This window comes from Harpia harpyja, chromosome 1 (assembly GCF_026419915.1).
Source record: "Harpia harpyja isolate bHarHar1 chromosome 1, bHarHar1 primary haplotype, whole genome shotgun sequence".
In the NCBI taxonomy this organism is placed as follows: Eukaryota; Metazoa; Chordata; class Aves; order Accipitriformes; family Accipitridae; genus Harpia; species Harpia harpyja.
Genome location: NC_068940.1, coordinates 39581944 through 39606881, shown reverse-complemented (window position 1 = coordinate 39606881; position 24938 = coordinate 39581944). Strand labels below are relative to the sequence as shown.

The following is a 24938-nucleotide window of genomic DNA, read 5'->3' as shown; positions in this document are numbered from 1 at the left end:
AGGGTGTTCCCTTCAAAACTACACTATTGCTTTTAACTAAAGCAGCATTAATGTGGATGTGACCCTAGTCCAGTTTGAAACTTATATTTTCTATTTAGCTATTGTTCAATCTGATGAATAGCATTTACTGGCATTCAACTAGGGCTGTAGTATGATCCCATGCACTCATCAAATTCTGAGAGGCAGACCCCAAAGATGCCCTCAGAACTATGCAACCCAGCACAGACTGCACTTTATCCCAAGTCTCATGAAACAGGTCATAAAAGTCCAAATACACATAATGAGTATCCAGTTCACCCTCTTACCATTCACAATCCAGTGACCCAGCTTTCTAGGTAAGCTGTTTAGAAAAACCTTGGTATGTTACCTTGACTTGTATTGCTTTGTGCTCATTTGCATTCAGTGTGTGATTTATTAGATAAGTGCATGTAAAAGGATAGCCAACATCAAATTGAAGAGTCTATGTCAATAGGTCCAAGCTAACATCTTCCACTGTATGGCACACCCTGGATGCGAGCAGAGGGAAAAACAAAGCATCTGTGGAGTCAATTATTTTACGCAAGACACAAGCAGTGGGAACATGATTGTCAAGATCCTATCTTATGTTGCTAAAGTTTATGCCTTATGGTTCAATGACGCAAGTGAGCTGAAGGGTATAGTATAAACTCTGCCTCTTCTGAGCAGAACATAGGGAAAAAAACCACCATTCTGATTCCTCTGCTAGAGGGAGCAACCTTCACATTTTTTACCTCATCTTCCTTCATACATAAACTAAAGGTAATTATATACTTAACCACCTCCTCTGGATGTTGTGACAATTAGTTAATGTTTAGGAAGCACTGATGAAAAGTACTTAAGTAAGTGTTAAGTATTATCAGATAGCATTATGTTGCCTTCACTTAAATTGTTTTCCTCTTCTCATTTAAGTACCTTCAATCTACTTCTGTTATTTGTCTCCCCGTGACTGAACTTTCTTCTCTGTGACTTCAAAAAGTTAATTGAATTGCAAGTTCTAGTGTTATTTAAAGATTATCTGCTGTGCCACATATTTAAACAGCAAGTATAGTTGAGTAATTTCATCCTGGAACCAATAATTTTTTTCAACTAAAAATTAGCTTAGTAGGTACTAATCAGCTTGCAAGGCAAATATAATGGGAGAAAATCAATTTAAACTCTCTGTTTGAAGCTTGTGCCAGGTCATTATACAGAAAGACTAATCTGCTAAATAATTAAGGCTCTGTATTTGTGGAGTGAGACGAAAGAAACTTTACAAGTGAATAATAATTCTGTGCTGCCATTTCCCTCTTTAATCTATAATTAGACTATGTACTTCAAATATAGATGTTAGTCTGACTAAGGTTTAACACAGAGCCAGTGAAATAGGGTTTCTGAAAAAGCACCTGATCTGTGCCAAGGAAACTAGAAACAGAGTCATCCCCTTTGGACGTGATCTCAGGTTAAAAGTCAGCCTTGTCTCTGCTGACTGAGCACAAGGAAAGGATGTTAGAAACAAGCGGCTTCTGTAACAAAGCACACGCATCCTTATTAAAAATAAATACTGCAGTAACGGCTCCAAGCATTGCAGTACCTACTGAAAACTGGAGTATTTGCTGTAAAACACTGTTCATGTTTCATGGCCTATATAATGATGTGCTACTTGCCACTTCAGTGTTTGTACTGCATTTCCCAGTTTTGAAAGACATAAATATAGGACCCTATTTTGGATCAAAACACTCCTCTTCCTACAGAGAGAGATATTTTCAAATCTGATTGTCCAATATGAGGCACATTGTTTCATAGTTAGATACACAGTAAATATGCTGATAGAATTCAATGCCCATAAAAATCAGGACAATTATGTGTGTTAGGGAACAAAATCATAACAGTTTTCTAAGGTAGAGACAGAAGATACAGTGGGTTCACTTACTTTTCTTAGAGAAGAGTTTCTTTCTCCGTCCAATGTGGCTCAGCTTGTATTCGTTCTCTTCACAATTGCAGTCTTCACTATTCCTGTTGTAATACTTGGGCAAAATATTAGAGGTGCCTTTGCTGTTGCCTGCAGCTGCCAAGTTTGCCATTCCCTTGCACTTGTGTAGCTTGAGCTTTCCACTGGCATCTTCCACGCACTGCCATTTCTGGAAGAAAAATTTCGTCACTAAAACTCTGTCCCAACTGTGCTTTGTCTAATGGCCCTCTCCAGCAATCTATCAGAGATTCCTTGTTGTAGTAAGCTGGGGCTCATCTATCACCTACTACCAAAGCAGACTTTTTGTAATCTTCCATTTTCAGACAAAACAGGAACTCTTTGGAACACTCTTGCATCTGTTTCTGATTTTGTTTCTTGGAGGCAGAACAATGGGAATTTAACAAAATCAATACTACAGCTAAAAATATGGACGTGACAAGTGACAACTTTCAGAAGCATAACTGTGGCATAAACCAAGGACGCTCAAGCCTTGTCCACAGGTTCAAAAAGAATCCTTGCCTACCAGCAAGTGTGTTTGCCAGGCTGGCAGGAATCTATGCCACTATTATGCCACTAAAACAGCACCAAGCTCCAGGCCTGCATATAATCACAGCCCATCCCATATTCTACAAGGGAGAAAACTTCTTGAAGGAGTCTCCTTCTCTTTAATAGTTCAAATGCCTGATGGTGGGATGATTTTATCCAAGTTGTGGGTTCCTTTACTGTAAAGATCTGGTCTGAGCTGGTTATCTAGACTCATTCTACAGTCAAAGAAGAGGAAAAGTCACATCAGGGTATAATTCACTTCATCCTAAGGTGGCCATATAAAAGAGATAAGAAAAAGGACTGCCCTGCAGAAGTGCCTGTTTCTCTTCACTGACCTTTAAAAGGGTTGGTATGACTGGATCAGCTATGGAAATCTGTAGTTAGATGAGTTTATCTCCATCTTGAGTGTTTCTCTTAATAGCTTTTCCCATTCAACACCCTTGGGCTTGACTAGCAATCGTGAGCTGCACTGGATGCCTGCAAAGTGAGAATCTCCTCCCTCTTCCACTCAAACTAAAGATCTCATCTCTAATCTCCAACTCCTTCTGTTAGTCAAAACCTGAAGTAATTTGCTTACAGCTCCCTTTGTGCTGCTGTCAGAGCTGTGCCAAGGGCGAGGGAGTTTAGCCACCTTCAATCTGGCACAGAAGTTTTACCCACTTCCAGACACATCACAAAATAATTCCACCTACTCCTTTATTTACCAACACACTACTAGCTACAGAGCTAGGCTTTGATATACATAAAAAAACCTCACAGTAGCAGTTGCTACTGCTTTCAATAGAGACTCTCGGAAACACTTCAGCTTTTTGCTGAGTCTTGAGAGGCGTTCCTCTTTTTCCCTGTTACAAAATCCTAAGTCTGTGCTCCAGGACTCACTGGAATATTGAGAATTTTCCAAATAAAAGAAGACAAGGAAAAACAGCAACAGCTCCCAAGTGAGATGATGTTTTACAGCAGCCTGCCGCTCTACAAGGGAGATTCAGGCACTTCACCTCCCATAGAGAGGTGCGCCCAGGCTAGGACAACAAAGCCTACATTCTCGATTGAAATTCACTCCATTGTTTGCATGACAGCAAAGTAAGAAAACAGTATCACTGTGCTTTTATAATACAGAATTTAACAGGAGTCTGAAGTGAACTGGCAAGTTACATTGGATTTATCTATGTCCACGGGAGATTCTCTCATTTAAAATGACCAGAGTTTTATGGTGTGTCCACTTATTTCTTCAGACAATTGGATAGTAAGTCTCCTGAGCTGTAATTACTTCTTAGGTGCAGATATTGTGTCCAGCCTCCTGTACAATCCAAGCCTTGCACTGATGCAGATAAACACAGCTTAACTTTCAGCACAAGGAATCATAGCAAATCAATGAGAGATACTGACATAATAAGACATTTGAATCAGAATCTTTGTATGACTGTCTTCATCTGTAAAGCAGGACACATTTACTTAGATGAAGTGTAGAACAAAAATAACCTTTGAAGAATCAATTGCTGAGTTTTAGTTTTATTATTATAACATTGATTGATACAGACTGAGGTTTGAAGCAAAAGTTATTTTACTAGAATAAGCAACGGTTTCTTTCGCAATGAAAAAAAGATGTAAAAATGTTTGTTGCTGTTTCCCATTCCAATTCATCTGAATCTTGTTTTTGAAAATATATGAACAAACTGCTTTTTCTGCTCAGTAGAGCTCTATGCTGTAGGTGTCTGACACATGAAAAATGAAGATTCAACAGAGGGCAAGTTAAATGCCATGATGAGAACTACTGTAAATAAGTGCTCTGATGTATGGCCCCAAATACATTTTCTCTATTTCTTTCATCTCCTGTCAAGAAAGTGATGCTCATTTTTCCCCTCCAGGTGAACTGGAAAAAATCCTTTAATTTTTGGTGCAGTTTAAATCTTTCCAAGGCAGCTGTATGCTACAGTGAAAACATCTTAAAGGCTTTGCTAGAAGGGCACACTGTATGCATTAACAGGCCCACTGCTGAACGACTGCAGTGCAGAACTACCTAAATGACTTTAGAAGCAAACATTGAACACATGGGGGTGGAAGGCGGGGAAGGAAAGTCTCAAGCTTCTACTTTTTTCCCCAAACCAGATATGGACGTGTGTGAATGTGTCTGGGATTCAACAACTTACCCTTGGTCTGCTTATAGGCACAAATGCCCATTCTCTAGGTCAAGATCACAGCTATATCAGTTGCAGTCATTTCCAAAGGATGCTTTCAATCTTAGGGAAAAAGGGTAGTAATTACAAGGGAACTGTGCATCCTCTGCCTGACAGTCAAGAAGCTTTAAACATTGTGAATTCTGGCATTTTAAATTGGTTTCTAGTGCACAGCATACCATCATGCAGAAACTTGTGTCAAATCCTGGAAGCAACTAAAGTATTTTATAAGAAGTAATCACTTAAATAATTAAATACCTATATGAAGAACGCCAGAGTGCCCCAGAGATACTTTGGCTCACAGGTACAAATGATAACCATCTGGCAGCAAAACGTAATTACATGTAAATAGTGGATTAACTCAACCAGTAAAGAAAACAAAGTGCCCTTAGTTCACCACTTGCCCCCAACTTTTCAGGTCTTTTCTTCATTAGGCCAAAATATGTGTTCCTAATTCAAGTTCTATAGCTTATAACATCTCACAAGAGCTATGTCCTGAAAGGGAGGGCAGTTTAACACAAACTAGAAGTCAATGGAAAACCCAGACTCCCCCACAATCTTCATTCCAGCTCATATCAAAACTCCAAAGGAAGAACTTTTCTTTCCTCCTGCAAAGCCTTGCAGAACAGCTACTCAAGCCATCAAATAAATGGCTTTTGCAATAAGTCCTGAAGCCCATCAGGCTCAGGTTGTGCAAAACTTTCCAGACACCTCATTTAATCATTAAAGCTGTTCCAGCTGGAGATTTCCCACCATCTTAAGGCAGGCCAAGTTAGCTGCTGCGCTTGTGCTTTCTGCCACCTACTGTGCTGGGCTTGTTCTAACACTTCTACTTCATCCTCTACCTTACCTCCCACTGCACAACACATGCTACTCAGTTATTTATGTGCAAAGCAGAAGAGTCTAGGCTTTAGTTTAATGGAGAAATCAGTGCTACTGAACAGAAGTCTTGTTCAAAGATAGACTGCAAAGGCAAAAAAAAGACAGTTTGTAACACACATTCTCCCCTCCAGCCCAAACTACCTGCTATATATATCAACAAGAGTAAAGCAGGACTTCAGTATCTATGAAACATGAATCGTAACAGCAGCAGTTGTAGACTGAACAGATGCCCTGTTTCCCCCCAGTAACACTATTTACCTTGAACATGCAAATGACCCCTTAGCAGAAAAAGACACGTTGTATTTTTCTGTGTTAAACCCCCATTATTTCCTTCACAGCCCCCATCACCATGAAGTGGTTTTTGCATTATTGTGCATCAATGTCTTCTTACCACTACAGCAATCACAGATGTTAATTCAAAGTCATTACTTGAGGCCCCAATCAGAAACAAATGGCCATGACCTTCCCTGTAGGATTTTTTCCTACAATTCACTCATTTCCCTCAGCGAATCTCTCTCAATTGACATTGTTTTCTTTGGGGGAAAAGGGCTTATCACACAAGCCTTGCTAAGAAAAGATTCCAGTTGAAACATACAGCTTTCAGAGCTGAGCCCTAAATCATCATGCTGTGTCTCATCAGCTCCTCTTTTTGTTAAGCGAAAGAGGTTCCATTCCCTTTTACAGAGAAGTGAAAAGTGAAACTGTCTGATCAGTTAAGCTGCCAGCAAGGCTCCCTCCCTCCCTGTTTTAGGAATATAAGCTCTAGGAATCAAAGTTTCTGCAGGATAATTAAGTCCTCTGTCCCTGCCAGCAACCTGACAAAAACACTTCAGCAATATATATCATCTTTAGTTTATGCGTATGCTTCCTGAACCCCATCCTTGCTGCCACATTGGATGGTTGAGCTAGAAACAAACTGCTTTAATGGCTAGAAATATTCTAACTTCCAGTCTAAACTGATTTATGAGTAGTCGAGATACGTTTTTTCTTGTATGAAACAGTACAGTTATAGTTTAGTTAGTATGAAACAGTTGAAGTTAGTTTAGCTAGCTCTTTTCCTTTGCTGTGGTTTGTTCCTTCTGTTATATTTTACTGAGCTAATGAGGACAAAACAGCAAAATCCAGAGAGAGATGCAAGCCCCTTCTCTACTGCTTTTGCTGGCAGCTTGTCCTACTGCTCAAATGTTACAGGTTTCAGGAAATAGTCAACTTGATTTTCCCATTGTTTGTCTCATACACATTACTACTACTCTGTTCTTGTTGACTGAAAATAATTGGCTCATGTCTTCTGTATAACACCTCTTAGATTCATGCAGACAGATTCCTCAGCTATTTTTTTGACTGAATATGCTCAGTTCCTTAGCTCTTCCCAGCAGGTATTATTTTCTTAATCTTTTAACATTTTTGTTGGGTTGTTCTCCTGCCCCTGCCCCCCGCCCCCCCCCCCCCCGTACCTTCTTCCAATTTTATCCATTGGCAAAAGATGAGTTCGGTTTCCTCTATTTCATGTCATCAGTACATAAACAGCACTACCTGTTCTTCATTCCAACTGGACATTATTTCATTATACTGACTCACGATTTTTGGAGATTTGGACCTCTGGGGTCTCAGCTCAATTTCAGTTGTCACACACTATATATCACTCAAACCTTAAAATTGTAAGATGGATGAACAATTTATTGACAAAAAATTTGGAGTGCTTTTTAGTACCACAAACTGCAGCTGAAATGACGCAGGTGGGACATCAACTAGCATGCAGATGAAAAATCAGGTATTCAACTAAATTTAAGATTACAATTATATAAGTCATTTATTATTAATATAATAATTGGATTGTGGTATCAAATGGTCCCAGCTGCTGTGTTAGGTACTGCAGAAGCTAAGGAGTGAGTGCAGCCTAAGCAGAAATTACATTAGTGGTGGAAGAAAAAAACAGTAGCACCAAAAGCGGAATTGATTTGTCTGAGGTCCCACATCAAGTCCGTAACAGTTCTGAGACTGAAGCCAGTCTCCTGACCTCCAGTTCATCATCATTTGAACTAAACTACACTGCTACTCCTATCAGGATATTTGAAAAAAATTTGGGTTTTTTATTAAATGTTGGTATTGATTTTGGCAAGCTACTTGCAACTACTGTAATGACAAGGAGTTTAAAAATCTCAGTTAACAAGAAATGCAAATTTCTTGGTTTTGTGAAGCAACAACAAGCAAAACAACCCATAAGTAAAATAGCCTCTGGAAATCATTATAGGCTATTTCTGGCTAAAGGAGGAAAACAGTTTTGTTAATTATAATTCCTGATAAGGAATACAATCCTTGAATAAGACCCTTAATAAATCATCATGATTTTAATTTTCATGGTTTGTTGCTTCCTAATTTTATCAGTTTGAAGGCTGATAAAATTTTTAATGTATGAAGTTATCAACAAGTCATTTCTTGTTGCAGTCACATATTAAGAACCAGATCCTGAAAGTTGCTGAGCATGTGCAACTCGCACTGGAATTCAGGAACTCCAAAGATCCGCCTAAAGAGCTATTAAAATTATCTGGACTCTAGCTGGCTGGATATGCTTCACTTATCAACAGAACCTAAATTCTTTAGTAACCTTGGGATATCTCTGCTAGGTACAAAAGAACCGGACAACTACCAAGGATACACAGATCAAAAACTTTCTTCCCAGTTTTTAAAAAAATTCCTTATAAAACCTGACTTAGTTTCCCAGGTCTGACTAACGTAAGTTCAAGCTACAGCACCCTCAGGAAAAGGAGAAAATGTAAGTAATTTTTTCTACTGCTCCACCCTTGGCACTAACCAATGGCTAATGATGATTATGGTGGCAGGAATATGAACTGCTGCAGGAAAGCACACATTGAGCAGAACAGTTTTCATCACTGCTATGCCATGCTATGTCAGAGAATTGGGGGGACCAATTGAGTAAATGACATGCTTTTACTTATGATATCTTCATGCCGGTTACAAAAGAGAATATCCCTTCATGATCCTGGTACAGCACAAAGCAATCAGAGGAAAGACTGTGTATCAAATCTTTCATTTGCAGAACATCTGAAGGAAACAAAGTGCAAATTTTTGCATTTTGAATGTTCTCCTGAGAAAACTGTCATATACGATTATATTTTTAATGCTATTTAAAGGCAAATTCTACTTGTATCAGACTTGCACATAAATAAAGCTTTGAAAATAAAAAGTACTTGAAGAGGAAATAATGTGAATTCAGACAACTATTTTTCTTCATGAGTTAACAATATTATTGTACTATGCCAGGTCCTGCTAAAGACAAAAGTAGTATTTTTTTAAATTTCTTTTTTTACATGTACAGCATAGATTCCCTATAGCATTCGGTAGCGCTGCAGGTATTACATGTTTAACAAATGTGCACAAAGTTGGCAAATGACTTAGAGGGAGATTCTGTGCAGCTGTTGTTATGATACTGTGGAGTTGCTGGGGATACTCTACAGAGCAATGCTGATATCATAATTGGCTTCCACAAAAGCACATTAATGCAGGCCGCCAGATAAAAGTGGGTCAGCTTCCACTTACCAGCCAGTTTAGAATGAAAGGCCGAACTACAATGAAGAGAAAAAATTTGTGTGGAAGCCATTAGGTACTAGGATAAATGTTTTTTATTTCATGTGGGAAGAAAGAGCTCATCTCTTAAATCCTTGAATATAAATGCTGAGCTGCTCTTTCAACTGAGCCTACAGTCACCCTTTGTTGGATGCAAATAACTTAACACAGACCAAACCCTACCAACCGAAAAAGAAAACATGGCAACACAGAGTTTCCCATTGCACTCAGAAGAATTTACATATATGAGTGTTGCCAAAAAAATCCCACATAATGGACTCTGAAACAAGGTTTTAAACAGCATGAATAGCCTCATCTCCATGATCCTGGTGCGTTCTTATCAAAACGATTATAGGTCAAGGAGGGTGACAGAGATTTGCAAAGGAAGAACATTTTGTGGTGATAGAACTGTATTCTCAAACTTGCATGCTCACAAAGCAGAATTTCAAAATCTCCATCTCACATTCAAACCTTTCTTTACCTCTCCTTTACTCTAAGCTCTGTCCTTGTCTCTTCTCATTCACTCCCCTTCTGAGTCTTTGTCCTCCATTTGTGCTTCTTGTCTCCTGCTCACACTTCATATTCCCTGGTACTGCTCATACTTCTCTGCGCATGGAACAGCAGGTCCCCAAAACTCGTTTAAGTTAAAAAGAAAGAGTCCCAATGACTTTAGCAAGCTTTCACCTAATTCTGACCCAGACTTCTCATCATGTTTGCATCAGGATGTGAAAATTCACCTTTTGCACTGAACACTCCAGATACTGTTAAATGCACAATAATAAAGTGTCCTGCAGGCTCAGGAGAAATTTGCTAAATAACCACTGTATCTGTACACCATAAACTCCCCCAAGGCAGTAGTATATTATTCATTTGGGCTCATTCTACTTACTATGCAGAGCTGTGAACACCACCAGCAAACAGACAACACCCATTTGTCATTTGAGAAGTTAGTCTTGCTTCACTCTGAAAAGACTTTTGGGTGCACCCATATTTAGACACAATTTATCCCCAAATAAGCACATTCATCTCCCACTATTCCTGCTGTCTAGACAGACTACTAGGACATATTTTCTAGAGCAGGGGTTAGATGGATTGAGATTCCCTTGAGAGCCCTTCCCAGACTCTAATTGACTTGATTGTTAGGCAATTTTTCCTGATGTCCAACTTAAATTTCTTTTTTGCTCAATTTCATCCTATCACTTCCAATTACGTCTGACTGAACTGCTCAAAACAATTCTTCTCCTCTCTGTCTCCTGACAATGAGGATGCAGCACACACATCTCGTATTAGCACACCTTCACTTTGGAATTTATTGGCAATTCTGAGTACATAGTTGACATTTTATGCCCACTTCTTACAGATGTCAAAGATATTTTATTATCCATGGAAGCAAACATAAGCCTGTGAATGTGTGTAGATGATACAGGGCCTTCCCCCTTCCTTCCATAACTGAGACGCGGTAATTACAGTAAGAAAGCCTGAATGTAGCTAAGTTACCTTATGCAAAGAGACAGCTTCGGTGACAACATGGACTTGGAAAGTCTCTCTTCCCCTCTGTTCTTACAATAATGTTCAAAATAATTGGGAGGATGAAGACAAAAGGAAGAAGTTGAAACATCTCTCAAAGGGAAAATACTGATGGAAAAAGAAAAGCTGTATTTCCCCAAACTACTTACTGGATGATGATGTAGCAGAAGCAGTGACTTTTTCCCCAGTTTCTCAAAGAACGTTGCAAATTCAAAAAACAATGGCTTGCTCCCGCCCATCTAAAATTTCAGCTCAAGACATCTGACAACAATGAAATACTGCACAAAATACTTAAGTTCAGTATTTTTACGAAGAACAGGACATTATAATCTCTCTGTATACTAAATCTGACAAGCTACAGGAAAAGAGCATCTGGAAAATGCTTATACATACAAATTGGATCCAATCACCTAAGGAACATTGGACTCATTTCACAGGTGCACTGAACTACATGATCAGTAGAGCCAGAAGCAGGGAGTCTGGCCTCTGACAGTAGAAAATGAACTACATAGCCTAAGTAGCCCATTACTATAGCCTTGGTAAGCCATTCAGATCATGTCTGCAGGAATGGTTATATTCCACAGACTGACTCATTCTGACAGCCCTCTGAGCTGCCAGGATATGAGGTAATGCCAGTCTAATAACAGACACATTAGCATGTGGTCCCATCTACTTTCACCCCTTTGCCCACATATCCACGGGCAGAATGTGTTACAGTCCTCGGAATGGGGTACTCTGACCTGTACCTGGATGAGAAAGCAATGGCACAGAGTCAATTTTGCCATGTTTCCAGAGGATGAGAATTCCCCCAAGAGTGGAGAAATCTCTCCAAGAGTGGAGCTGCTGGAGCTAGCTTTGCTACGCCTTTGCACTGCTTTTGGTAAATTTGCAAAACCTTCTCCTGCACCGAGACCATGTATTGGTACTACTCTAAATTTTTTTGCCTGAATTTCTTCTACATAACTTGGATCTAAAGTGAACATATTTTCATATCTGCGCAGAACAGTTATGTAACAACAAGAGAAATGACACACAATCAATGAGCTTTGTGCTCATATACACACAGACTGCCTGCAGTCATAATTGCATGTGTGTTTTTACAGTATATTTTTGTTAAGAGGAAGGATATATTGAGTTCACAGAATGTTAGTTTCCGTTATTATATGTAATTCCAATAACAACAAAATGAGTTAAATTAAGAATTCAGAGCAAAGTGAGCTATATGTATTTGGAGGAGGCCAATCTGTTAGGTTCATTGTAGCTTCTCGTCACTAATGAATCCCAAAACACATTCTATTTGGGGAATAAAATGTTAAAACAGCCTAGACAGTTCTCTTAACAGTAGTCAGGAATCAATACAGAGGCACTCGAATCAGCAGCTTCCTGATGGACAGTCAATCTCATAAATGGTGTAATATGGTTTTGAGCAAAGGCCACAGAATGAGCCATTTGATGTATAAGCTGGCATTGATGACAAGGTGAAGGACATTGTCACAGTTAAGGTGTTAAGCTTAGCCCAACTACAACTGCTTACTTTCAGTTGGGGGTACAATGCCCTACCTGGCCAAGCTGTTCACAAGCTGTTTGATACTCAGCTCGCTGACAGAGGTCTTTCACACGCTGGTATTTGGGTAGAAAGTTTTCTTCTTGGGCATCTACCTTCTCACTCTCCCTCTTATGCAGCAGTTTACTGGAGAAAAAAAAAAAAAGGTTTATTTTTGCATTAATATTAATTCCAAGATATATGTACAGTTTGCTGAAAAGGCTCAGAGGAGTAGGTTATCTGCCAAGTCCATAGCATCACTGGTGGCCAAAACTTAATAGTCCAGCAGAAACTAGCACTTATCATCATCTCTGATAACACACAAGCTATTCATATCATGCCCTCAGGGAGCGTACAAAAACATGCAAAACCAAGACAGTGTGTTTCGTGTCTGATTGGCAGGCAGTAACAACAGTTGGTATAAAGAGAACATATCCTCCTCACGCTACAGGGCTGCACTTTGCAAACCCTTCATGCCCCGTGTACGTATTAAGTCAAGAGGCATAGAGAGAAATGGCCAGCAGATGAACACGCAGAGAGGAAAGGTTGTTCATACTCCCATGATACAAGCAGGAGGGTCAGGGGGCAGCAGCTGAAAGAAAAACGGGATGCCTTTCCATCTCTCAATCTGAGTAAAACTCTCCTTCCCCCACCCCAACAGCACATTTATGCAGGCTGTGGGCAAAGGCCATATATTCCCTCCTATCACACAATCACTGCCATTAGGTATACTGCAGCCGTGTCTCTGCTGGCACAGCTAAATGGCTTTAGGTCTGTGGCAAAGTGCTGCTTTGGCTTTAGCTGTTCAGTATCCTTCTATTTAAAAAGACTGGGTTTTGTGATTAACACTTTCCTTACCCTCTTTCCACTAGGAATGAGTCTCTCCACACCTTCATCTTTTTCTTTAAATGGAACCTAAGAGGAAATGAGGAGAGGAAGAAGCAATTCCCACAAAACCAGTAATCAAGTCATGCCCCAGTTTTCTTTCCGACCCCCAATTCAGATGAGAAACATTACATATAACTGCACAAGGGAACATCCAGCTTTATGAAGCAGGCACATACACCTCTCCAGTGCAAATCATGAACAAACAGGACAGATTTGTTCCCACAGGGACAAAACCCACAACAGATTCACACATTACAACTATTTCAACATGAGCATGTTTAAGGCACAGGGGATTAACTGAATTGTCCTTGATCACAAAGGATCGCAAATTAAATCATGATTTCCTGACTCCAGTTTGGGCTCTTAACCTGCACACTACCCACAAAGTATCCTATTCTAAAGCAGCTGCTCCTTTTCCCCTCTCCTTCCACCCAACTGCTTGTAAAGCTAATCTCCTTCCTCCCTCTTTCTGCTGATTTCCTCTAGCAAGCATCCAGACTAATTCTCTTCCTCAGACTTTTTCCAATGAAAGTATTGATGGAAGGTCTCAAATAGTAACTGTGCAATTCTGAGTGTTAGCCTGTCTTTATATTATAGTCTGATACAAAACCAACCCTTTCAACTCAATTATTTTACAGTTCATTCAATATGAAATGCTTTGCTACAAATGAGGCCACAGAGACATTTAAAATCTATAACTCATATAGCTAAAGACCTTCATGTGTAGCCCTCTCACTGCTACACAGATTACATTTAGTATATCCAGATGCCATATATGCCATATGGCTAGTAGATGAACCTGACAAAATGAAAATAAATAACTGAAGTTAGTCACATATTGATAAATAGGTCTTTAGATTTTCCGGTAAATGATGTACTCATGTAGATGGTAGTTTTATTATATTTTCCTTTAAACGTGCTGCATGTTGCTGAATACTTGCTCAGTCTCCTGTACAAACACATGCATGTTTCCATGCACACTTCCATTTCTTACCTATTCACTGGTCTCTCAGAATCCAGAAGCTTTAGAATGGATTTACCATCCATATCAGAAGGAATATCCAATCCAGCAATATCTAGAATTGTAGGTGCAAGATCAATATTCAACACAAGGTGAGGATTCCTGAAAAAACATATATGAGAACCTGGTTTAAAGTCTATGCAATGATACCAAGCAACTCCAGCTCTTCCACAGAGACCAAGGATCTGAAAAGTCTTATTTTGTGACATCTGCAAAGAAGAAAAGAGGACACAATCCTATTCCTTTCCATGAAGGGAATTAAAATGTAAAATGTAGGCAAGTTGCATAACCTCAAGAGGGACTAATATGAAGATTCAAAACTTTAGCAGAGAGCGTTTTTGAGAAAGCAAAGTAGTTCATAAGGCAAAGTTAGTTAATTATTGCAAAAGAGGGTTCAAAAGTCTTCAAAACATGAGAAGGCATTGGAAAAACTCCTTGGGTGTCTTAGAGAATCAAAGTGTCTGCCAAACATGCTGATGACTATTAAAAAGTAGATTTGGCAGGTAGCACATGCTTCATCTGTTTCAAAATATGGTATAGAAATAAGTACCTCAGCTCATATCAAAGCAAGCATGTTCTGAAGAGAATGTGAAGAGAAATATATTGCTAGACACTACAGTAAATAACTAAAAGCTGCTGTTAAGGTAGAGTGTGAGACAAAAAAAGGATAGGGATCAGGAAAGAAAAAGCAGAGAGGAAGCAGTTATGGAACAAAAAAAGAAAAAAAAGAGAGAAAATAAAAGAACAGCTTTAATTGAAATAATATCAATCTTCCCAAGTGCACAATTATCCATTCTGAAAACACTTAGAAACAGACATGCCCTGTTACTTAGTTGAGTATGGCATATGCTCCTCAGCCACCACAGTTAACAGGACAATATTTGAACAAAAACTGACTTCAAATTTGGTTAAAATATTGGCATCAACTCCCGAGTAGTACAGACAGCTCCTATCCCCAGACCCCTTGAACTGCCACAACTAAATATGAGTGACTTCATGGATCAGAGCATCTAGTTGCACAGAGCTTGGCATTCAGTAGCTAAACAAATGCCCAAATTTCTAATCGTGCGACTTGGTTTTACTATGGGTCTGTTTTTGCAGAAGTGTTTTCGGTTTATGTTGAACCTTACAAACCTAATTCAAATATGTCTGTGACACTGTTGTGTAATTACTCACAATATTACATATATGCATACTGTTTATCATCTGTGTACTATTTCTTTTCCTTATTTCTTTAAAAAAGAAAAATACGAAAGAAGGCACTCAATTTCTTAAAAGTGGGGAAAAAAAAAAAAAGGAATGTGAGCATACTGCTATACAGATAGTCTTCTACAACACTGAACATAAAGAATCACTGTGCTATGATTTGCAGGCACAAAGGAAGGATGGGACCAGATGGGCTGCTATACATGTCAGTGCAGAATTCTAGCTCAAAATACAGGACAGAAGAAAGCTGCTAAATTCACACTAATTAATGAGGCACCATTTAAAAATTACTACATTTTTGAGCGAGCGAGCAAACAGGCACTGACAAGAGCATGGATGATGAATTAAATTGATGTACCTAATTTGATTTTAATTACTAATAATTGTGGTGTAGCATATTTGGTAACAGAAATGAGAGCTTAGTAATGACTTGCTACAGTGACTGCTATTAAATCTTCATTGGTATCAAAAGGGAGTCATGACAATTACTCTGCAGGAAAAACATAAGGTTCACACAAAACATTGATGATTGAAGTTCTAACGTTTAAAGAAAATCAGGCTGAAAGGGAGGATCAATTTATTATCTGATATATTACCCTTCCAGGTTATTTTATCTCGTTCTTCCTATTTGTTATACTATGATGGGTTCTGTTCTGTCTGGCAGGCTGACTCCTCTGATTCTAACAGAAATATTTTTTCATCTTCAGAAGCCACTGAAAAATAACATTCAGTGGGAAGGTTTCACAGCTTTTACGTATGTCTGGGTGTAAAGATCCTTGAACCAGAGCAGACATGAGGTGGCTGGTCTCTAGCATTGCATGTTGCAGAAAAACTAGCTCAGTCCACTTGGGCCATATTAGCATTGCCTCTCTAGTAAGACCAAAAACTGCAGTTGAAGGGAAAGAGAGCATGCTCTTAGAAGGCTAATCCAGCTCACTTGAAATTCTGTGCTGCTGCAGACAAACTTCTTTCAGTGATGAGGTAATACGTTTAATTCCACCTGAGGAATCCCTCCCTGCTCTTTAGAGAAGTAATATTGTTTATTTCACATGCATAACTGCTGTAAGTAAATTAGACACAAAGCGCAATATCTACAGATTTTAACATTTTTGTGCCTACTGATAATATGAATCAGTGAATTTAACCAGCAAATGGAATGAGATTTTCTTATAACTATTTGCTACTGTATTACACACTAGACCTGTTCCTCTGCGGTAAAGAAAAGAATTGTGTGTGGAAGACTTTGTGTGTGTTAATTATGCTAAAACATGCACACTGATACAAATAAAAGGCAGCAAATTATGGCACTCTGTCCAAAATCATTACTTACATGTAAATATTTGCTATTGAAATAATTGCTTAGAAAGTGTATTTACATAATTTCTTAGCTGATCAGAGCTACCATTTTAATTAACAGTCATATTCTGCATGCTTGCATGCATCCGACAAACAGCCCTAACCATGTAATCTGAAAGGATGAACAAAAAAGAATGTTTTGTGGATGATTATATATGAACTATACATACATTCGTCTTCATAAACTGAAACAAGTGACTCCACTTTAATGTTCAGCAATCATTATCTACTGTGGCAGTGAACATTATACAATATTTGTTTTACCTTGAAAATGTCATAGTTATGTGTATTATTTGCACCCCTCAAAAGGAGGCAAATAAGCATTTCCTAGATTGGACATATTTCAAAATGGCTTCTTCAACTTCATCCACAAAAGTGTAGTGGCTTATGCTGCACACCTACGCAAGCAAAAAAGGCAACGACATAAAACCTTGACTATGTTATACCAGCCCATGCTATCAGTTCTGCTTTCTGAGTAGACATATTTTTCTGCCAAAGATGAGCAGGAAGTCAGTCAGGATGGGCAGAACTTTGTGCCTCCATCTGGATGCCAGGACAATACAACTAGAAATGTGAACATAAAGGATTTTTCTGGTTGCTACATAGACATACACACACAATAGCCAAGAACTTACAAGGACCCAGCCTCCACATTTGGACCTCGGACATAGAAAGGAACTCTGATATCAAACTCGTATGGCATGGACTTTCCTTTCACCAGCCCAAACTGCCCAATATGATAACCATGGTCTGCTGTGTATATTATATACGTATTGTCCAGTTCACCTGTTTCAACCAACGTATTGTAAATCTGAAAAAAAGCAAAAAAAAAAAATGCATTCCACTGAATAGTAGTGTATGTAGAATATTGGATATAATTTTCTGCCTATATGTAATATACAAATAAATAACAACAGTTCAGGATGGCACCGAGTTGTCACAATGAACCATCCTTAACAATCCATAATCACATCATAATTTTACTAACTGAATATTGTGGCTATTACAAGGCAAACCTCTGTTTTCTGTTTTAAGGTAAACACATTAACATGCCACATTTTCAAAAGTGTTTGGGTTCAGTATTTTGCATGAGAGCTGTCAAGACAGTACTAAATACAGTAACAGAGATAAAAGTTTCAAGCTGATAAGCACCTTTGAAATTTTCTCTCCACCTTTAACTTTTTCCTGCAGCAAACAATTTTAATAAAATGACAGCATTTTGAATCTCACACTTATTTAAGCAACACTCAACGATCTTGCCTTCAGACAAATGAGTCCCCATTACGCAGAGTATTTGCAAAATCTCTTCCAGATAAATATCACTCAGTCATACTCTCTCACTATGGAGAATTAAGAGGAGCTTTAACTCTGTTTGTGGTTGCTTCTATAGATTTACATGAGAATCTTCATGTGAAATGGAACAACTTGAGCACCAAAGATCAATTTTTATGTGACATTTTCACTTGCAAAGGTACAGAGGTGGTGGGGCACCACCGAAGTGGTGCCTCACACAGATCCAGAACACATCAGCACAGAAGAAAACAAACTCTGTTGTTGTTGCTGTTTTCGTTTGTTGGTGGTTTTTTTTTTTTCCTGTTCTTTTTGGGGTTGTTTTGTTTGGTTGGTTGGTTTGGGGTTTTTTTATTTATTTTGAAAGACTATTAGATGCATATAATTCAGTAGAAAAGATCAGGCTAACTTGGCGATTACAACTAAAAAAACAACCCAACTGATTTTGCCTGCAGTAAATCACCCAAAGTGAAACCATTTTACTAAATAGAAAATCAAAATAGTGTAGTAAAATAGCTGATCTCCCCTAATGCTGCTATCTGATTCATCTAAACAGGTTCATTAATATGAAGTAGAGATCAGACTTGCCTGAATCAGTAATTATAAGACATTACTAAAAAGTTGATGCAATGCCATCCAGATAATCTCATCTTTGCCTTACCCGACTCCTCTTATTTTATGTTCTGCCTTTTTTGAATAAGAATGCCAAGAGATAAGCAGTAAATTGCGACACCTTTAAATCTGCCTTCTTACAACTGGAAACGCATTCTTTTTCAGAGTAGCTTTTAGCTAATTCAGATGTTTCTGTTCAAGACACCCAGCTTGCACTAAGAGATTTCACTGTTGCATAATGTAGACTTAATTAAAAAAAAATAATCCACCTATATATTTATTTACTTCTAACATTTAACATCCTGGGCCTGGTTTACCATGGGATTATTCCAGTTAGGACTCCTGTAGCAACACCTGCTGCTGCTGTTGTTCTCTCAGAAACTCAGCGTTACAGGATCAAAATAGGCCCACAGTTTGGTAGTTATTTCCAACAGGTCGTAGGGTGCCTCTTCGCTATCAGATGATACAGTTTTAGAATTTATGATGTACATTTTTTGAGGTGATCCCTCCCTCTTCCCCTTAATCAGTAGTGGCTCTGTGGCAACAAATCAGCTTACTTCCACCACACAACTCACAGTACCCATCTTTAGAAGATGAAGATCCTTACACATTGAATGGAGAGACAAAATCCTCAGAGGTGAGAGGATTACACACTATTAAAAAATCGATGCAGTCCTCCTCCTCCTTCCTTTCTGCTTATCTTCACATACAGCACAGCTTGGAGCTTAACTCAAGAAAAAAGCACCTGTTTAGCCCCCCAAAAGTGACTACTAATCTTACCATTTCCATAGAGTCATCCACAGACATGAGTGTTTGAAGGCGCTTTCTCTGTAGCATGTTAGTGAACTCCATGTGTATAGGTTTCATGGGACCTGTATACCTCATTATCCAGTGCTTGTCTGGGTTTGGAGCATAGTTATAACTGGGAGTGCTAAGGAACAGAGAGAAAACCAGAATGTTTTAGCAGTGTAGAAAAAAGCCATAGTAATGTATAACAATAATTTCTATTTGATCAACACTACAGGACTTACTCTCTGAGGTGCACAAGAAAATATGAGATTTACTTGGGAAAAGTCTTATACTTTTATGTTCTATATGAAAGATTGGAGAATGAAAACAACTCTGTGGGCAATAAAATCTATTGAAAGAGTAAATATACATTGTTTTTGCAGTGTCTTCAGACTAACATGGATACATTTCAAGGCCAAGAGATTAGCCTCAGAAGTCTAACTCCACAAGTATGATCTGAATGAAGCATGTACTATACAGTTCCTACTCATGTAATTGCTTTGCTTTCACTCTGCCTACATTAGCACCAAGTATTATGACTTGTGCAAGCTGTTTAACAATAACTATAGAACTTGCTGAAAAGGTTCTACTATATTCTTTAGCAGCTTTTTTGAATTCAACACAACTGGCTACTTGAATACTTTCACACTCATGTACCCAGAGGAGCACAGGCACCCTACCTAGTGGTATCAAACTGCATGTGAGCTCATGGCAAGAAGTGGATACATTTCAAAGACCTGCCAAGAAAAGCAGGGGTGAAGGGAAATAGGACTGTATTTTGCAGACACCTTCCAGCCACCAACTCCTTTGTGATGATCAGAAACTTTAACTAAAAGTCCCCGCAAAATCCCAAGAGCTGGATTCAATGTCCTCCCGGAATCTTGCTGTCCCTCCAAGTTCTCGTGATCCTGGGATCCTGGGACACCATTAAAGTGATGAGGAGAATTATCACTGATTGTCCATAATGTCATGTTGTTGGCAGTTCGAGAGATTGCTTTTCTGTGCATAATTATATTGCTCTAGGTTAGCTGGATCTAAACAAAAGTTTTATTCTGATATATCATTACCATGATGTTGACTCTCTGCATCACCAACTCACTAGAAGGCTATGTTATAGCTTACATTTGGAAGACATATTATTTTTTACCTACTATATCTATTCCTAAAATGTTTGTTATTAAGATTGAGAACGACCGTTATCAATTTCTTCTTACCCTGGCTCAAACACATCACCTGCAGGGTCTAAAATATTAAAAATTACTTTTCGCAAGTGATTTGTTGAGGCTTCCGTTTTTCATTCGCAGCAATAAACTCAGTCTATGCAAATGTGCAAGCCGAGAGGGTGACACAGTAACACAGGAAAAAATAGCAAACATTCAGTTATTTTCTTCTTCGCAACACACAATTTCCTGATAAATTCAGCTCCTATTTGGCAAATATCTACTGTTGTTTTTGGGTATGCAAGAGAGCAGCAGGGTAAGTTATTAAGATAAACAATAGTAATATAAGTTGAAACTTCTCCTCGAAATACTGTGTATCTAATGTATCTTTGAATATGACAGGCAGTCGTAAGAGTTTTAATATAAATATGAAATTAATAATCTGACAGTGCAGTGTTTTATGCCAAAAGCCTCTCTCAGATGCTATCTGAAAAATGTGCGTAGGCGGCAAATGGAGGCTTCTTCATATAGGGAGGAAAGGGCTGGTGTTTATTCTCTCTGTATTGTTAATAGCCTCTTGAATTTCAGAATGTTATTGTGGCTGAAATAATGACATTGCTCCTTTGAAAATGCTGACAGTTATGGAAACTGTTGCTATGTGATGCCCAGAATGAATAAAAAATGCTTGGCAAACTCCTTTTCAGCTTACTTTGTGATTTCCTGGCTAATTTGAAACCTCCCGCTGTTTAATCCAACCAAAGCCCGTGATTTTCTTTGATTACTACAAATGTAACCCTCTTACACTTAACAGATTTGTCTGTCTTATGGGAAAAATACACAAATATAACATTCCTAGAAGTTGCTTAAGATAACCTCTTCAAATGTACTCAGAAGATAAGTCCTAGTCTGACTGCATTTGACCTTGGAAAACATGGGTGGTAAAATGTACCTTCTATAGAAATAACATTTCTGATCACTGTTAAACTGCCCAGCTGTTGCATTCTCTGCAGCTATCAGTATAGGCAATAAAAAAGGAAAACCAACTACGTAGCCTAGGGATTTGCTATGTGAATGCTGGTTGATGTGAATGATTTTCAAACACGAAAAGACTGCAGATGCACACAAAAAGGAGGTCTATAGAATGAGATGGAGAGAGACTGCAGTATAGGGTGGAATGGGCCTACCAGCTAGTATATGTAACAATAGAAGCAAGACAACAGCATAAATTAGCAACAGAAGTACATACTAGAGTTCCCAAGCAAAGTAGTACTGTGATTGTCAGTCTATGCTAAAATCCGTACCACTAACTTTTAGCTATTATTAGCAATGCTACACAACACAGTATGCATGTCAACCAGTGTAAGCATTACAGTCATATATTCACTTTGCTTTGTGGATGTAGCTCAATAATCTGCTTGAAGACTTTGTCAGCGCTGCCACAAGAAGAGGTACAGAGACATGCCACATGGTGCACTGCCTTCTGATTCTGGGACTAGGCAGACTTTGTTCACGGTTATTGTTTACTGCTTAAGGGCAATTCATAAGAAGTGTTCTACCTGTGTTCTGATCCTTCCCTACCATATCCACATGACAATAAAACAGTGAGAACTGCCTACACCCCTTTATCATTGACAGATTTATCTGTCACTGAGGGATTCTCTGGAATGTGGCAACAAGGGAAAAAATGGAAACTAGAGAACTAATTTGTACATACAGTGATGGAATACATTAATCTTAAACCCAGGCCAATGAAAACCCTTACAGATTACTATTATGTAGTGCCGGGAAAATTGTTTAGAATAAGACTGGCAGTTTCTTTGCACAAGATGTACATAAAATCCTATTTTATGTTCATATCCAAACCTAAACCACAGTTCCTTAATCTACTAAGATAATTTGTTTCTTTACAAGCAAAACTTCTTTCCACAAAGTGACGCTTCTTGAGTAATTGTTATCACTGTAAGACAAGTCACCTACAATTAAAAATAGTTTTGTGTAGCTACTTTATAATCAGGAATATAAACCTAGTTTGTGTGAAAAATAAAATTTAAACTATGAGCAAAAGAAAAATAGATGTTTGTATTTTTCTTTGCTGGCCTTCCTCAAATCCTTCTACTCTTTTTCCTTCAACTAGCATAATTAAATTGCTACAGAATGCTGCTAGATGAATGATTATCATCTCTGAGATGCGAACGCCTTCCAAAGGAACTTTGAATAAGACTGAGGTCAATACTGGGTATAAGCTATGAGAAGTTGCTCATTTGGCATTTCTGTAATTTTCATTTCAAAGAAAATAAATGAGCATAAGATAGCAAACAAACACAAAATTCTGCATTGCTGTAGATCTAGGACACAGATTCTCTTTGGTAGCACAGCACAAAATAATGAAATATATAATTCTAAGTTACGCAATACCTAGACAATAGAACAAAGGAAGCTTTTTCTCTCAGACTCTATTTTAAATAAAGCGAAAAGCTCCAGTGGATTTCACTGGACTTTGGACTAGTCCTGAGCAGCTTTGGCTACCAATTAATTATTACTTCCATCAGTTCCCAGTTCCTTCACAAACCCAAAATAAAACAGAATTCCCCTTAAAAATAAAAGGGGGGAGGGGAGGCGGGGCATGTAGGAAGAAAGTTACAAATCTTGAATATCAATGAAGGCATGAAACCAGTAATAAGAGAAATATTGGAATGTTTTCAGGTGTGCCAAAAGGTGATTTGGGAGAACGTTCATTTTATCAGCATGCGAGGAGATGCCCGTAATGAAGCATTACAGAGCTGTACCTGTAAAATGTCTCTGTGCTATAAACAAGAACCATCTCATCATGGAGCTTATGAACACGTTAAACTCAGGAACTGGGTGATACTGCTTTTGGGACCCATTCAAGACATTGTACTGGGTCATGTATACACATACCAGCTCATTCAGAAATAGCTTGTCTAATTTGGTGCTGTGGGCCTGTATTTCCTTTCTTTCCATATGTGAAAACAGGAGTAATAAGTATTGCATACAATGTGATTTTTGGTAATACCCGTAATGTAGTTTATACGTAAGGACAGGGAGATAAGAGTTTCTTCCCCTGAAGAGATTACAGCCCAAGAACCAGATTTTGATCCCCCTGCTCAAAATAAAACAGAGCTTTACTTCCCAAATAGGTTGCAACAATGTCCAATGAATTCAACATGAATCTTGCCATTTATCTCAGTGAGCTACAATTCTGAGTTCTAGATGCAGTAGCCATTCTCAAGATACTTGTACTAGTCTGAAGAGGTAAAGAAAAAAAATCTCGAAACTCCTCTTATACATTTGTGACAAACTTGTGCCAAGAGTAATTATGAAGCAAACATTGTTTCCCCAGAGGTACCCAGGACTTCTATACTCCTGAACCTGGAAAGGAAAGGGGTTTTATTTCTCCTTACATGTGTTGTGAGGCATTAGGAAAGAGATGTGAGTACTGAGGGGCTGAATCTTCAGGGCCGTGAGGAGCAGCATGGCTTATAACCATCAGTACAGGCCTGTGAGGGTACATCTTCTTTGAGATTCTGAAGAAGGTAATACTGTCATTGGTAACCAGATCAGTTAGGTAATCCTGTGAATAGAAGTAAAAATATAATGAGATACTTGAAAAATAATTTCCAGTTGGGGGTTGAGATGGGAAGGGGAGGTCTGAGGTATCGTAAGAAACGGGAAAAAAGAAGCTATTTCACTCAGAATGGGAGGAGGAGGGAGTAAGTTACAGATCTTAAAACTTAAAAACTAAAACCTAAAAACCTAAAACCTAAAACTTAAAAACTAAAACCAAATCATTCTTTCTTCACTGCCTAGAAATATGAAAAGCAACAGCTTCCTCTCAGAAATGAATGACATTAAAGAAGATCAGATAGGACTCTCTCTTCCCAGAGTGTGTAATTACTTTATGAAGATCACAATACTAAATACAATGACCAGGTATTAATAAAAAAAAAAAAAAAGAAAATTACAGGTCAATTTCTTTGCTTTTTGGTGTCAATATCTTCAAGGTGTATAGTCCGACCTTACATCATAAAAGTGCTTTGAAAATCCAAATGGCTTGATGTTCACTTTTCTTAACCTCCCTCTGAACCAGAAGTCACTGAAGCTAGAGGATGCTGGGCTATTTGGACCAAAAATTTAATTCTATATTCCAGACACAGTGACAATCCAATAGAGATATAGCTCTATCAAATAAATTGCTGAGAATTTAGAAAACTTCCTTTGGAAGATATGGATTATCATTCTATTTTCTAAGAAGTATCATTACCATTCTTTTGACATCTGCTGGAGCTATATGGATTGAAGACAGTATTTTTAATGACAAGTCATGTTCTCTCTTAGGCTGCATCACAGCAAATGCTGCAAATACGAGTAGGAT

At 38.4% G+C, this 24938-nt stretch overlaps 1 protein-coding gene across 14 annotated transcripts in view; it reads right to left on the bottom strand.

The window, feature by feature from the left end:
- Positions 1–24938, bottom strand: part of SULF2 (sulfatase 2) — a 167320-nt gene that overhangs the window by 18209 nt on the left and 124173 nt on the right. For all 14 annotated transcript variants that reach the window (XM_052788339.1, XM_052788411.1, XM_052788345.1 and 11 more), the window contains 7 exons: positions 23968–24137; positions 19377–19527; positions 17330–17505; positions 14106–14234; positions 13082–13138; positions 12241–12370; positions 1928–2135 (listed from right to left, as the gene is read on the bottom strand). In XM_052788339.1, coding sequence (XP_052644299.1) covers positions 1928–2135; positions 12241–12370; positions 13082–13138; positions 14106–14234; positions 17330–17505; positions 19377–19527; positions 23968–24137 — 1021 coding nt within the window. The remainder of the gene's footprint in view (positions 1–1927; positions 2136–12240; positions 12371–13081; positions 13139–14105; positions 14235–17329; positions 17506–19376; positions 19528–23967; positions 24138–24938) is intronic.